Here is a 16,311-nt window from a genome sequence, read left to right on the forward strand (position 1 = left end):
AGATCGCTAGAATATGCCCTCAATGTCTGATAAGTGCAAGTCCCACCTCTGGGGCCCAAACCTATCTTTAGAATGGAGCCCAGAAAGTGAAGGAGGGTGAACCACGCATGTGCGTCTGCCCTCCATTCATTTCTATGGGAGTGCCGAAAATAGTTGATCAGCGTGTTTGGCTATTTCGGGACGTCCCATTGAAATGAATGGGAAGCGCACTGTGCAAATGTAGCCACCGCTCCATTTACTTCTATGGGGAATCTGTCCCCAGTGACCGCCCTCTCAAACCTTTTGCATGCTCACATAGCTCACCTGCTGTCTTTTGTTGATCAGAGTCTCCGTTCCTGAGTTATGATACTTTTTCTTAATATCCAAAGTTGGTCCAATGAGGGCGTCACCATTGCTCTTGTTGCACCCAAGCTCCGCTCCTTTCTGTGTCTAGCCCCTCCCTGGCTACTGAGATTAACAGGGCCAGGCAGCAGCACAGCAGTTTGGAAGGGGCTGGACACTGAAAGGAGCGGAGCTTGAGTGCAACAGGAGCAATGGTGACGCCCTCATTGCACCAGAGTCCTAATTTGCATACTAAGTAAAAGTATAGTAACTCAGGAACGGAGCCTCCAGTCAACAAAAGAAAAACAACATTTTGATCAGGTGAACTACAGCTATGTGTCTACATACTGTTTGATGGGGACGTTGCGGGTACAAATATCTTCGTCTTAGAAGCACTTAAAAATATTGCCCCCCATATAATAATATTTATATATGATCTTTCCTGTGTTCTAGAAATACCACAGTCTAGAACATGATAGAAGAAGATTGGCGCAGACTTTACTACAGGATATATTTCTCAGAGGAAGAGAAGCTGTGATAGGACTGTGGGTCAGTCTCTATGTAGTACGGAGACGTCATGGTTCCCCGAGCCTGGACGCTGTACTGGAGGAACTCCGTCATAGAGGTAACATTGTGTATGAGTTGTGGAAGAAATATTTAATGTTTTATTCCTTAGACCCTCCTGGTTATTCATTTTAGGCTGAAATCATTGCTCATAGGTTAGGCCGGTTTTCACTGGAAAAGTGACTAAAACTACCAAATATCAGTAGTAAAATTATTGCACAACACACAATGTTAAAAGAACTTCCATAGACACTTAAAAATACAAAAAGGAGCTCCAATATTTTAGTAAATGCAAATACGTTCACCCACAAAAGGATAATGCTGATTTCTTGGGCTTGTTAACAGCTGTTATGGACAATGGGTGTGGACCCACTGTGCCAACTATCCAGTTTGGCTTTAGGCTAAACCTAAGAGCATTGTCCTGGCATTCCCCTGGAATTCACCTTTTAAACCCCATACAGGGATATGCACTTCACGCAGGAAATCAACTAAGTTGCTACCTCCTGCAGTATTCCCAGTGTACTTGGTAGCTGACCCACGGGAGTCAGGGACATTGGTGTGAAGCACCAAGGATCAGATGACTCTCAAAGTTAGACAGCAAGCCTAGGTCAAGGCAGGCAGAGTTTGTGCGTATCCAAGAAACTAATCCAAGATCAAGGCAGGCAGAGTTCATGCATATCTGAGAAAATAATCCATGGTCAAGGCAGGCAGAGTTCATGCATATCTGAGAAACGAATCCAAGATCAAGGCAGGCAGAGTTCATGCATATCTGAGAAACTAATCCAAGATCAAGGCAGGCAGAGTTCATGCATATCTGAGAAAATAATCCATGGTCAAGGCAGGCAGAGTTCATGCATATCTGAGAAACTAATCCAAGATCAAGGCAGGCAGAGTTCATGCATATCTGAGAAAACAATCCATGGTCAAGGCAGGCAGAGTTCATGCATATCTGAGAAACTAATCCGAGGTTAGGATGGGTAGAGTTCGTGTGTATCCAAGAAACTAATCCGAGTCAGTAAAAAAAAAAAGAAGCAGAAGTTGGATACACGGCCAACAGACAGAATAGAATATCTGCCCTTGTTAACTAGACAACTAGGAACCTAACCTTTGACAGGGAGTGAGAGGGCAGAATAGCATTTAAACCCTTCCTGACATCTGCTGTAATAGTACGGCAGATGTCAGGCCATTAAAGGTGGCATCCGATCCATTGCAAGCGCCGTAGAAACCTGGTGCCTGCTATATAGTTTTTCTTATATTTTAATATTGAAAAAAAACATTGGATAAAACAATATTTTTCTCTGCATCGCCATATTATGACCACTATAACTTTTTTGTAGTTATGTGTACAGAGCTGCGTGGGGGCTCATTTATTGTAAGATGATCTGTACTTTTCATTGATACTATTTTGGAAAATTTGACTTTTTGAACACTTTTTGTTCAATATTTTTGAGGGAGGTGAAATGAACAAACAAACAGGGAATTGGCTATTAGCCCCAGGTGCCTTCTGTTAAAAACAACAAGCAACCGGCATCTATGGCGCCCGCCCACCATCTTTAAATATCCGACCACTGACATAACATTTAGGTTAGGCAATTGGGAAAGGGTTAAATATATGTCACCTTTTTTATAAAAACATTCCAAATTTACCAGAAATGTTTAAAAATTCACAATTTTCTAAATTCTAATGTCTCTGGTTTTAAGAGAGATAATGATGATAGTAATAGTTATTATTATTGATTATTAAAGCGCCATTCATTCCATAGCGCTGTACATACGATAAACAAGACGGCTAATCATAAACAAGACGGCTTACAAAACTGGTACAGAAGGAGAGAGGTCCCTGCCCGCAAGGCTTACAATCTACATGGTATGGGAGAAGGACACAGTAGGTGCGGGTGAAGTTGGGCATGGCGGTATAGAGGCAGCAGGGTCACGGGTTGTAGGCTTAGTCACATATTATAAGCATATAGTGACGCGTTTCAGCACAACACGTGCTTTCATCAGACTATACAACGTCTACCCACTGACTCGTGCACCGCGTCCATCCAGCAGTGCCGACCCTTCTCTACACAAGATTGCCTGACTTTTTGGTACGTGCACGCATTTACTCCTATAAATGAGCACCTTTGCTTACACAGAGGATGAGGCCCGCGACATTGTATCGCAAGTTACAGCTTCAACTGATTTTCTCCAGATTCCCAGCAGTGAGCTGAAGAGCAGGAATCTAATGAAAGAAAGCAAACACCTGATTGCGCTTGAACTACATGCTGCTACTTTAGCAGAATATCACCGCACACAGAGAATTCCGCGAGGACTAAGGGTGAAATTGAGACCAACATTTTTTGGTAATAACCTTGAATACTGCACTCGCTTCTCTAACATTCTGAATAAATGTTCATTGGACTTGATTGTTCTAACAGTGGAATATCTTAACACTGCCATTGAAGAGTGTAAAGCCCACATTACCACTGCTAAAGAACAGCTGAGGGATTGCCTCAAATCAGAGGATCTCGCGACATTGTATGAGAAAACCGACAAACAATGCAGAGAACTACAGGCGAAAATAGAGGCTACCAAACGCTCCAAGTTCCTCCGAGATGTGGAGGATTATTCATCACAGCGAGTGTACAGGTGGCAAGACAAGTCCGGGACAGCTATCCCTTTCTTCACAAGAGATCGCAGAACGGGATCTGCAACCTCCAGCACAGGCAGCGACACCTCGGGAGCAACGTCAATTCATTTTTTAGGCAAACGCCGCGGCAAAAGAAGAGCAATACCAGGAGAGCCGGCCGCCATCATAGGAGAAGCAGACGCACCGAGACTGACGAGATCGCAGGTACTGCCGAGAACTTAGTTGTTAATCTTTCAAGTAAAACTGTGAGTCCTGCGCAATTGAATTTATTAAAGAAGGGACTGTCCTTTAGCCCCACAGGGACGCTGGACACCTTTTCTCTGGACATTGATTTGCAGCGGTTTTTCCGTAATATACGTCTTAAAGTACATTTCGCTAAAAATGTTGATGTAGATGACATAGGGGACGGTTATGTTAGCTCTGAGGAGCCGTCAGGTTCATTAACATTGCAACAATTTTCATTGAGAGTCAAAAGTCATTTTGTTCCTCCTAAAATATACCATCCAGTTGAAACTTTTGCTAATTTAGTCCAACGAGATGTTAATTCTCTATTGCAACAATGTAGACAAGGTTCTTTGCAGATACGTAACAATTTAACAGTTGAAGAGAAACATGCACTGAATGGTATATTAGAGGACAAATCACTTATATTCAAACCAGCAGATAAGGGAGGTGCCCTTGTGATTCTGGATAGGGAGTATTACATCACAGAGATCTTAGGTCAACTGAGAGATAATGAGACATATAAGATTTTGCAATCGGATCCGGTTTTTTCAATTAAAGGCGCATTACAGAGGATAGTGACTGAGGCGAGAGAGGATGGTATCATAGATAATAAACTAAGTGAATTTTTGATAAACCAGCATCCCATTACACCGGTGTTTTACACCCTTCCGAAAATTCACAAGTCCATGACAAGACCACCGGGACGCCCTATTGTGGCCTCCTCCGATTCAATCCTCTCTCCCCCAGCCATTCTCCTGGAGAAAGTACTCACACCTTTGACCATGTTATCTCCTTCCTACCTACGAGACACAGGACACTTCTTGAGTGAAATACGTCCCCTACACCTGGATGGAGACTGCATACTGGTCACTTTTGACGTATGCAGCCTCTATACTTCCATTACTCATGAAAAGGGTTTAGAGGCAGCATCTAGATTACTAAATACCAGTCATTATACACCAGCACAGAAGGATTTTTTTCTGACACTTTTAAAATTAGTGCTAGAAGAAAATTACTTCTTATTTCAAGATACGTTTTTCCAACAGCGCCGCGGGACCGCGATGGGATCGAACGTCGCGCCGCCGTACGCAAACAGTTATATGTCATCGTTTGAAAGTGAATTTGTTTATTCTAATTCTCTATATTTAAAGCATTGTATATTCTGGCGTCGTTTTATAGATGACGTGTTTTGCGTGTGGCGAGGCGACGTTCGATCCCTCATGGAATTTAATAGTCATCTTAACTCCATTTGGAGCGAGCTTCAATTTACCATACACTTCGATTTTCAACAAATATCCTTTCTTGATACATGGGTAAAGCGTAAGGATGATGGTACAGTGTATACTGATTTATATATCAAGGATACAGATCGAAATAGTCTACTTACCTACACTAGTAGCCATCCCCCAGCTATCAAGAAGGCGATTCCTTTTTCACAGTATCAAAGGGTTAAAAGGATCGTGACTGATCCTGATACCTGTGAAATTAGGTTGCAAGAGATGACTAAAAAGTTCCTTAATAGAGGCTATCCCCTACATTTATTACAATCTCAAAAGAACAAGTTAGATCAACCGCAGGGACAGAAGATCACCAAACCACCACGTATCCCACTAATAGTGAAGTGCCATCCTTGGACACAGAGAATAAGGGGCATAATCAATAAGCATTGGCACATCATGTCCAGATCATATCCTCACATGGAGATATTTCAAAATTCTCCGATGATGTGTTTCAAAAGAGCTGACAATATTCGTGACAAAATTATTAGAGCAGATATAGGCACCAATAAACCTATAGTCAGACAAACCACACTGACTACTCCGCGTCAGGGCACATTTCCCTGTTTAAATTGTAACAACTGTTCGAGTGTCATTAGAGGTCCAACCTTCACCCACCCTCATTCTGGAGAACAAATCCCAATTAAAGGCATGTTCACATGCGACAGCAAAAATGTCATTTATATTTTGAAATGTCCTTGCGGTTTGGTCTATGTAGGGGAAACCTCAATGCGCATTAAAGATAGGCTTAGTAAACACAAGTCCACCATCCGCACTGAGAACTTGTTGTTACCCCTTCCACATCATTTCCATGAGAAGCGTCATGCGATATCGCAGTTGCGGTTTCAAGTGATCGAGAGTGTATCTTTACCTCGTCGCGGTGGCGACAGGAATAGTTTGCTTCTCAAGCGTGAGGCCTATTGGATCCATCGGTTACAAACTTTGGATCCAAGGGGGCTCAATCGCGAATACAATATTTCTAGTTTCACCTAGTCTCTTGATTATATTATTTCCATTATAAAAATTTATATTATAATAACATATATTTTATTTGTCTCTTTCAGCGGACTTGATTCCTGAATGTTTCATTGTTTCATCAATGTATTTACACTGATCTGTTTGGTTTATTGCACCTTTCATTATTATACCTGTGTCAGCCCTGAAGTGGGCGGAGCTATATATCATGATGTCATTTCCTTCTTTTTTTCTTTTTTTCTTTTTTTCTGTTACTCCTCCTTTCCTCTGTGTATAAAAGGGATGTGATAGGGGTGCATTGTATAGTCTGATGAAAGCACGTGTTGTGCTGAAACGCGTCACTATATGCTTATAATATGTGACTGAATAAACGCAACATTCATCATCATCGCGAGTGCCGGTCTTTTTTCCTTTTACTGCAAGTATTGGGACGTCTACCCACTGACTCGTGCACCGCGTCCATCCAGCAGTGCCGACCCTTCTCTACACAACAACAGGGTTGTAGGCTTGTCTGAAGTAGGTTTTCAGGTTTCTTTTGAAGGATTCCACTGTAGGTGAGAGTCTGATATGTTGGGGTGGCGAGTTCCAGAGTATGGGGGATGCACGGGATAAATCTTGGAGTCGATTGTGGGAAGAGGTGATAAGAGGAGAGGAGAGAAGGAGGTCTTGTGAGGATCGGAGAGTGCGTGTGGGGGTGTATCGGGACAGTAGCTCAGAGATGTAGGGAGTAGACAGGTTATGGACGGCCTTGTATGTATTTGTTAGTACTTTGAAGTGAATTTGTTGGGCAATGGGGAGCCAGTGAAGGGATTGGCAGAGTGGAGAGGCAGAGGAGTAATAGGGTGAGAGGTGGATTAGTCGGGTAGCAGAGTTGAGGATAGATTGGAGGGGTGCGAGAGTGCTAGATGGAAGGCCACAGAGAAGAGTGTTGCAGTAGTCTAGGCGGGAGATGATGAGGGCATGTACAAGCATTTTCGCAGATTCAAAGTTGAGGAAAGCACGGATGTGGGAGTTTTTGAGTTTGAGGCGGCAGGTGGTGGAAAGGGCTTGGATGTGCGGTCTGAAGGAGAGGGCAAAATCCAAGGTCACTCCAAGGCAGCGAACTTGGTTGACCGGGGAGAGTGTGCAGTCATTGATCGTGATAGATAGGTCTGTTGGGGGGGTTGAGCAAGATGGGGGAAAGATTATGAATTCTGTTTTATCCATGTTAAGTTTTAGAAAGCGAAAGGCGAAGAAGGATGATATAGAAGATAGACATTGTGGAATTCTTGATAGTAAGGTGGTGATGTCTGAACCAGAGAGGTAGATTTGTGTGTTGTCAGCGTAGGAGTGATACTGAAAGCTATGGGACTCTATGAGCTGTCCCAGGCCAAAAGTGTAAGATAGAGAAGAGCAGGGGTCTTAGGACAGAGCCCTGCGGGACACCAACAGAGAGGGAAAGAGACGAAGAGGTGGTGCGGGAGTGGGAGACGCTAAACGTCCGGTCTGTGAGGTATGATGTGATTCAGGAGAGGGCCAGGTCAGTAATGCCAAGAGATGAGAGAGTTTGCAACAGAAGGGAGCGGTCAACAGTGTCAAAGGCAGAGGACAGGTCAAGGAGAAGGAGGACAGAGTATTGTTTCTTGGTTTTGGCTGTCAGTAGGTCATTGGTGACTTTGGTAAGGGCAGTCTCAGTCGAGTGGTGGGGTCGGAAGCCAGATTGTAGGTGGTCAAAGAGGGAGCAGGAAGAGAGGTGAGAGGACAGTTCAGAATGGACATGTTGTTCAAGTAGCTTTGAGGCATACGGAAGAAGTGATGTGGGGCGATAACTGGACAAAGAAGATGGGTCAAGTGAAGGCTTTTTGAGGATGGGTGTAATGGTAGCATTTTTAAAAGCAGAGGGGAAGACCCCAGAGATCAGTGATAGGTTGAAGAGATGAGTTAGGGCTGGGATAAACACTGTGGTGAGGTTAGGGATGAGGTGGGATGGGATTGGGTCAGGTGCACAGGTGGTCAGATGTGATCTGGAGAGTAGAGTGGAGAGTTTTTCTTCTTTATTGGTGGAGAAGCTGGTTTTGGGAGAAGAGGACTGAGCAGTTGAGAAGAGGGTCTGTGGGGACTGTGTAGTGAAGCTTTCTCTGATGTTGACTTTCTTTTGTTTGAAATATTTGGCAAAGTCCTCAGCTGAGAAGAGAGGAGAGGGTGGGGGCGCTGGGGGACAGAGAAAGGAGTTAAGTGCTAAAACGTTGTTTAGGGCTGTGGGCCAGGGAAGATATGAGAGATGAGAAGTAGGCCTGTTTTGCATCAGCGAATGAGGATTTGAATATGAGGAGGAATTGCTTGTATGCGGTGAAATGATCTTTAGAATGGGATTTCTTCCATCGCCGCTCAGCAGCCCTGGAAGCTTGTCTGAGTTTTTGGGTCAGGTTGGTGTGCCAGGGTTGTCTGTTAATTTTTCGGGTTTTGTTGTGAGTGAGGGGGGCAACAGTGTCCAGAGCTGTACTTATTGTGGTGTTATACACTCACCTAAAGAATTATAAGGAACACCTGTTCTATTTCGCATTAATGCGATTATCTAGTCAACCAATCACATGGCAGTTGCTTCAATGCATGTAGGGTTGTGGTCCTGGTCAAGACAATCTCCTGAACTCCAAACTGAATGTCAGAATGGGAAAGAAAGGGGATTTAAGCAATTTTGAGCGTGGCATGGTTGTTGGTGCCAGACGGGCCGGTCTGAGTATTTCACAATCTGCTCAGTTACTGGGATTTTCACGCACAACAATTTCTAGGGTTTGCAAAGAATGGTGTGAAAAGGGAAAAACATCCAGTATGCGGCAGTCCTGTGGGCGAAAATGCCTTGTTGATGCTAGAGGTCCGAGGAGAATGGGCCGATTGATTCAAGCTGATAGAAGAGCAACGTTGACTGAAATAACCACTCGTTACAACCGAGGTATGCAGCAAAGCATTTGTGAAGCCACAACACGCACAACCTTGAGGCGGATGGGCTACAACATCAGAAGACATCACTCATCTCCACTACAAATAGGAAAAAGAGGCTACAATTTGCACGAGCTCACCAAAATTGGACTGTTGAAGACTGAAAAATGATTTCTTGAACATGACAATGAGTTCACTGTACTAAAATGGCCCCACAGTCACCAGATCTCAACCCAATAGAGCATCTTTGGGATGTGGTGGAACGGGAGCTTCGTGCCCTGGATGTGCATCCCTCAAATCTCCATCAACTGCAAGATGTTATCCTATCAATATGGGCCAACATTTCTAAAGAATGCTATCAGCACCTTGTTGAATCAATGCCACGTAGAATTAAGGCAGTTTTGAAGGCAAAAGGGGGTCTAACACCGTATTAGTATGGTGTTCCTAATAATTCTTTAGGTGAGTGTATAGTGTGGTAGCAGCATCCGGGTCTTGGAGGGAACAGATGGTAGAGAGTGGGGAGAAGAGAGACAGAAAGCAAGCAAAGTCGAGATGTTTAAGGTTCCTGCGGGGGTGTGTTAGTGTGTGGACCGGGGGAGCAGCAGAAGAGACCAATGAAGAGAAGGTGAGTAGGTTGTGGTCGGATAAGGGGAGAGGCGAATTAGAAAGGTTAGATAGGGAGCAGAGGCGGGTAAAGATAAGATCCAGAGTGTGACCATCTCTGTGGGTGGGAGCTGAAGACCACTGTGATAGGCCGAAGGAGGAAGAAAGCAACAGAAGTTTAGAGGTGGCCGAGTGACAGGTGTCAATAGGGATGTTGAAGTCACCCATGATGATGGTGGGGATGTCGGCAGATAGAAAGTGTAGTAGCCAGGTGTTAAAGTGGTCAAGAAAGATGGTGGCTGGGCCTGGGGGGCGGTAAATGACGGCTACTTGAAGGTTGGAGGGAGAGTAGATGCGAACAGAGTGTACTTCAAATGAGGTGAGCGTAATGGAGGGTGGCAGTGGAGTTGGGCTGTAGGAGCAGGTGTCTGATAGGAGAAGACCAACTCCTCCACCATGTTTTCAGCCGGGGCGGGTGAGTGAATTGAAATCCACTATAAGAGAGTGCAGCAGGGAAGGAGGTCAGAGGGTGTCAGCCATGTTTCTGTGAGACCCAGAAAGGAAAGGTTTTGAGAGATGAAAAGTTCATGAATATACGACCGTTTGTTACAGACAGAGCGTGCGTTCCATAATGCTCCTGCAAGAGGAACCAAAGGAGCAGGGGTCAGAGGAATGGTTATTAAGTTTAAGGGGTTTCAGAAATTTGTAGAAGGAGATTTGTATTGGGACGTAGAGGTGATAGTGGGGATTTGCTGAGGGGGGCCTGGGTTTGGAGAGATATCACCAGCAATAAGGAGAAGCAGAGAAAGTGTTAATAGGTGAGAATAGGAGAGGGCAGGAGGTATCTGTGTGTGTTTGGGAAGGAAGTGTTTTATGTTGCCAAACAGGTTTGTGCAAGCGGTCAGATGAGAAGGTAAGATGGAGGAAGATATGAATAGTTCCTTGTTGGGTGAATGGATGTGGGGGTATTTCAGGAGGTTGTGGAAAAGTGGGAAGAGTAAGTTGGAAAATAGAGTTTTCTTTCCCATTAACGATGTCTGTAATTACCTGTGGTCCCCTTATGGTTCAATTCTGGTATAATTCAGTCTGTGCACTTAAGAGTTGCACTTGAGAGATGTTGCATTTGTAAATTTACTTTACATTTTCCATGTGTCTACTTTATGTTGGCATCGTTTTGTAAATGCCCATTTTATTTTTTTGTATGTTAGATGGAATACCATTTTAGATGCAATTTTTTAAATTTTTAAGACCAATTCAGTTATGAAGTCACTTTGTGAGGCTAACATAATAGAACTCTCCCATAAATGACCCCATTTTAGAAACTAAACCCCTCAAGTTATTCAAATGTGATGTTACAAACTTTTGTTAACTCTTTAGGTGTTCCAGAGGAATTTAAGGAAAATAGAGGAGACATTTCAAAATGTCACTTCTTTTTCTGTAAGGCAGCAAATGTTAACCGCCAAACAAAACTCATTATATATGGCCCTGATTCTGCAGTTTACAGAAACACCCCATATGTGGTCGTAAACTGCTGTATGGGCACACGGCAGGGCGCAGAAGGGAAGGAGCACAATATGGATTTTGGAGGGCAGATTTCACTGGGATCATTTTAATTTTCCATGTCACATTTAAGGCACCCTACAATAGAAACTCCCAAAAACTGACCCCATTTTGGAGACTACAGGATAAGGTGACATTTTGGGGTATGTATTATTTTTCGAAAGGTCAATATTACGTTTTTTGTGCAGCAAGGTAACGGGACAGATCATTTTTAAACAGCAGGTTGTTACGGACGTGACAATATGTGTATTACAAATGTGTATTTTTTTAGGCCCCTTGCAGACGAGCGTGTCCGGATTAGGTCCGGATGCGTCCCGGGTGCATTGTTGCAAACCCGCATGAGTAGGTACTCAATTTCAGTCAGTTTTTACTGCGGGTGCGTTCCGTTGTTCAGTTTTTATTGCGCGTGTGCAATGCGTTTTGCACGCGCGTGATAAAAAACTGAATGTGGTTTGGATTAGGTGTTGTGTAGATGTAATTATTTTCCCTTATAACATGGTTATAAGGGAAAATAATAGCATTCTTTAATACGGAATGCTTAGTAGAAGGTCAATTGAGGGGTAAAAATAAAAATTAACTCGCCTCCTCCAATTGAAAATAATACAGTGAATAGACTTTCATCTTAGCAACCATGCGTGAAAATCGCACCGCATCCGCACTTTCTTGCGGATGCTGGCGATTTTCACGCAGTCCCATTCACTTCTATGGGGCCTGCGTTGCGTGATAAACGCACAACATAGAGCATGCTGCGATTTTCACGCAACGCACAAGTGATGCGTGAAAATCACAGCTCATGTGCACAGCCCATAGAAGTGAATGGGTCCGGATTCAGTGCGGGTGCAATGCGTTCACCTCACGCATTGCACCCGCACGGAAAACTCGCCCGTGAAAAAGGGGCCTTTATTTTTTTGATTCAGTTTTACATAATAAAGCTTTTTTGGGGGGAAAAATTAATGGATTTGTGTCTCCATTTTCTGAAAGCCATATTTTTTTTTTTGTGTAGGGGCTTGTTTTTTGCAGGAAGAGCAGGGGGGCAATGGAGAGGCAGAGGAAGCCCCCTCCCTCCGCGAGCCTCTTATATGCGTCAGTCAGCGTATAAGGGGTTAATCTGCCGGCATCAACTTTTACAGTGATGCTGGTGGAAACAGCAGGGGCCTGGCTGTCAGTTACAGCCGGGCCCCTGCATCGATTGGGTGGGCCCAGCTACTGTGTCCACCCAATTATGATGACATTCTGGTACGTCAATTTGTGGGAAGTTACTTCCTGCTGTAACCTAGTAGTACGTCATATGTCATGATGGGGTTATTATGAAACTAGTTAAACTTTTTAACTTTTATAATATTTTTTGCTTAGAGACTATCAGCAGGCTGAATAACGCACACACTAGCCACGGATCTTTGTATTGCATCTTAGGTGACTCTCTGGTGGAGCAAATCCTTCTGGATGAACATGGACACCAACTGCCCCCACAACTAAAAGGTACGTACGTGTGAGTGTAAATGTTTGCGCCCTATCTGGGCCGCTGAAATTTTGGAGCTTCAATCCCGCCTACATGAGTTTAATGCCAATCAATATGATTTAGCGCTAAGGAATTTTGCAGCACTATTGGCAGGGGGACAAGTGAGTTTTGTTCGGATAGGTCACGGGTTGTGGATCTGTAGGGTATTGCTGATGACGCTCTCATGATGCTTCCATTTCCCACCCAGATCTATATAGCTTGAAGCATTTCTGGATCAGATTAATTTACCTGCCCTGATCGAGTCTCAGGGGCTCTCGGTCTCCAGAGACTTTTCAGCTCAGGAAATTTCCCTGGCTATTCAAATTGGCAAGTCCCCAGGCCATGATGGCCTCATGAATGCTATAAAAATGACTTCCTTAATTAGCTCGATTCTTTACTGAAGCAGCTACCTCAGGGGTTTTTTTTTGCAGAGAGATGTTGGACGCTTTACTTATTACACTCCTGAAGCTGGAGAAGATTCTCCACCCAACTTTAGCCCGTTTTTATTATTGAACTTGGCTCTGCAGCTTTATTCGAAAATTATGGGGACTCTCCTATCTGATCTTCTATCGGCGCTGATAGACGCAAATCAGATGGGCTTTATCAAGCACCGCCCAAACAATGGATGGTATGCAACATTTTTTTATATCCTGTCAGTGGTGGCTTAGAGTCAGACGCCTTTTCTGCTTCTCTCTCTGGACGCGGAGAAGATGTTCAACCATGTACATTGGTGCTCTTGGAAGGGAGGTCCTGTGTCGGTTTGTGTTCCCCTCATGGCTCTTATCATCCATTTTGGACTTGTATACCCCTCAGCAAGGGTTTATACCTCAGGGTTCCTCTTCAAAATTACTAACTACCCTGTTATTTTTACGTTGCTCATGTAACGATTTCCCCAACATATTAGTATGTCACCGACCATACAGGGTATCTAGAGAGGCAATGTAGATCATCAGACTGGTCTTTTTGCGGACAATGTTATTATTTTGGTTACCTTTCCTGAGGTATTTCTGCCGTCTATAGTAGGTCTCATTGATTGCTTTGATAGGGTTAGCTACTACAAGGTTAACTCCCACAAATCAACTATGTTGGGCATGCATTTATCAGAAGAGATCACACAAACTATTACAGTCAAGTTCCCTTTTAAATGGGCTACTGATAGTGTTCCATACTTGGGCATTGTACTTATGTTTCCCATCAGTAAACTACAATACACAAATTTATTGCTCAACTCAAACTGGATATTGCTTCTTATTCCCTTTACCCACTTTCTTGGTTATGCTGCATTTGCTTTCTCCCCAAGATTCTATATTTATTCCGTAATTTGCCTATTATTGTCCCACGTCATGTGATCTCCTCACTTTAAAAGCTCCTCTTGCAGTTTGTTTGGAACAAGCAGCGGCCAAGCGTATCAGCAGATATACTTTATAAGCCCACCAAGCTGGGGGGATCTGAGGTGCCCTTGCCTTCTTTCATACTACAGAGCTACTGTTCTTGACCAACTTAAAAGTTGGTAGGTTAATGACCCCTCCAAAAAGTGGGCGCAGATGGAATCTCGCTTATTGAATAATTCATCTCTGTGGCATGTATTTTGGCAAGGGTTTCTCTCTAAGAAGGTTTCCAGGACTAATAAGCGAGTTTACTATTGTGGATTAAATGCCCAGTGATTAAAAATATACTTCCACTTGCTGTCAACGGACCTCTGTTTTTGGGAGTCTAAAGGTATCTCCACTGTAGCACATCTGGGAGCAGGTAATAGTTTGCTTTCTTTTTCTGAACTAAGGATGTTATTTCTAAAGAAGATTTTTATAAATATCTTCAGATCCTCATTTATTGTCCACTGTGCTTGTCCATCAAGACATACTGTAATGCATACCGTTTATAGAGACTATTTTCACGACCCCAAATTACTCACTAAAGGTATTTCTTTAATTTTGTGTCTGGTCTTTGACCTTTATTTTCTTATTCTCTATAGAATTCCAGATCCGTCACAAGAAACATTTACATGAAAGAACTGAGAAACTTCTAGAGAACAAACCTCCAAGATGTGACCAGCGAGAGGAGAGTTTTCCATTCTCTACACGTTATGTCAACCTCATCATTGTCTCCAATGATCACTTCAGAGAACGCTCTGAGAATGAGCTCATAGAGACCGGGGTAAAACATGAGGAATACTTAAAGAGAAAACAAAACCAATTACTGCACATTTCCCCCAACAAACTGTTCCACTGGTGCCACCGATCCGAACAAGTGCCACGTATGGTAATGGTGTGTGGAGTGCTCGGTGCAGGGAAGACCACACTGATGCAGAAGGTTGTCTATGACTGGGTGAAGGGGGATCTCTATCAAAGATTCTCCTTTGTCTTTTTCTTCAAATTCCGAGAATTCGGATTGGATAAAGTTAGTCTGGAGTCTCTAATCCTTCATCAGTACCCATATCTGGAGGAGCAGCTTAGTAACATCCTACAAGAACCAGAAAAACTTCTCTTTATATTTGATGGTTTAGATGAAAGTTTTTATAACATGGATTTCTCATCACATCACTTGTGCTCTAGTCCTAAACTGCCTGAACCTTGTGGTCAGATTGTGGTTAGTTTGGTGAGAAAGTCTCTTCTTGATGGTTGTTCTGTCCTAATGACCAGTCGCCCAACCAGACTGGCATCAATTGATTGTAGAGTTTTCAAGAGAATAGTGGAAATCATTGGGTTTTTACCGGAAGAACGACAGATGTACTTTCAAAATTTCTTCCCTGACCCTGAACTGGCGGAAAAGGCTTTTAATTATGTGAAGCAGAATGACACCCTGTACACCTTCTGTTACCTCCCGTCCTACTGCTGGATCATCTGTACAGTATTATCCAGGAGCTTCCAGCCAACAAGTAGTGATCAGCCAGTGTCATTATTACCCAAAACTGTCACCCAGCTCTTTGCGATATTTGTCGCCAACATCCTGTTCAATCACAGCCTGCACAAAAGTGACGCTCACAAGATCCTTCAGTCCATCGGATGGATGGCAGAACATGGAGTAATGAATCACAGGCTTATCTTTGATCACCGAGATCTGGACTGTTTCGATGTGGACAATACGTCAAAGCTATTATCAAGTTTTCTGATGGAATCGGAGGAACCTGTGTCATATTCCTTCTTACATCTCACTGTTCAGGAATTCTTCTCTGCCTTGGTGCATTATGTGGACTATTCTCCTGAGAAGTTACAGAAATCACTAAAAGATGCCAAATCCTATCCTGATGGACGAGTTGTGAGATGTTCCTCCGTTTCCTGTGTGGTTTATCAGATGGCTCCACCAGGTCAATGCTAACTGGATACCTGGACAGAGGAGCAACTCAGACGTCTATAGATGTCATCACTTGGCTGAAGAACTTCATTCTGGTAGAAAAGAGGCCAATGGAAAGTAAGAACAACAAGCGACGTCTTCTCAGTACATTTTTCTATCTGTATGAATCCCGGAATAAGGCTCTGGTGCTGGAATCACTACAATTACACAGAAGTCTTGACTTTTCCAATGTTCGTATGTCGGCTCTAGACTGCACAGTGTTAGCATTTATTCTGGACACCTGCAAAAATATAGAAGACCTCAATCTACAGGCCTGTTCCTTAGACAATGAACGATTAGAAAGACTTGCTCCAGGATTACATAACCTGCAGAATCTGAGGTAAAATACTAATTATATTTCATCTTTCTGTGTTAGTAAGGTTCTTAAAATAATTTGATCCATTCATAGC

General features: G+C 43.4%; 2 protein-coding genes across 2 annotated transcripts in view; both read left to right on the forward strand.

Annotated features, from left to right (window-relative positions):
* Positions 1 to 16,311, forward strand: part of LOC122922400 (NACHT, LRR and PYD domains-containing protein 12-like) — a 56,894-nt gene that overhangs the window by 22,215 nt on the left and 18,368 nt on the right. Inside the window, 4 exon segments of the mRNA XM_044272997.1 lie at positions 775 to 946; positions 12,427 to 12,552; positions 14,544 to 15,823; positions 15,826 to 16,241. Coding sequence (XP_044128932.1) covers positions 775 to 946; positions 12,427 to 12,552; positions 14,544 to 15,823; positions 15,826 to 16,241 — 1,994 coding nt within the window.
* Positions 2,945 to 6,382, forward strand: LOC122922401. Its single transcript, XM_044272999.1, has 2 exons — positions 2,945 to 3,721; positions 6,084 to 6,382. The coding sequence occupies exons 1-2, from the start codon at positions 3,002 to 3,004 to the stop codon at positions 6,090 to 6,092; spliced, it is 729 nt and encodes a 242-aa protein (XP_044128934.1). The 5' UTR covers positions 2,945 to 3,001; the 3' UTR covers positions 6,093 to 6,382.

Source organism: Bufo gargarizans, unplaced genomic scaffold (assembly GCF_014858855.1).
Source record: "Bufo gargarizans isolate SCDJY-AF-19 unplaced genomic scaffold, ASM1485885v1 fragScaff_scaffold_322_pilon, whole genome shotgun sequence".
Lineage (NCBI taxonomy): Eukaryota > Metazoa > Chordata > Amphibia > Anura > Bufonidae > Bufo > Bufo gargarizans.

What these genes read in the sequence shown, in the direction of transcription:
- LOC122922401 (XM_044272999.1), top strand. Translation starts at nt 3,002, where the DNA reads ATGAGCACCTTTGCTTACACAGAGGATGAGGCCCGCGACATTGTATCG.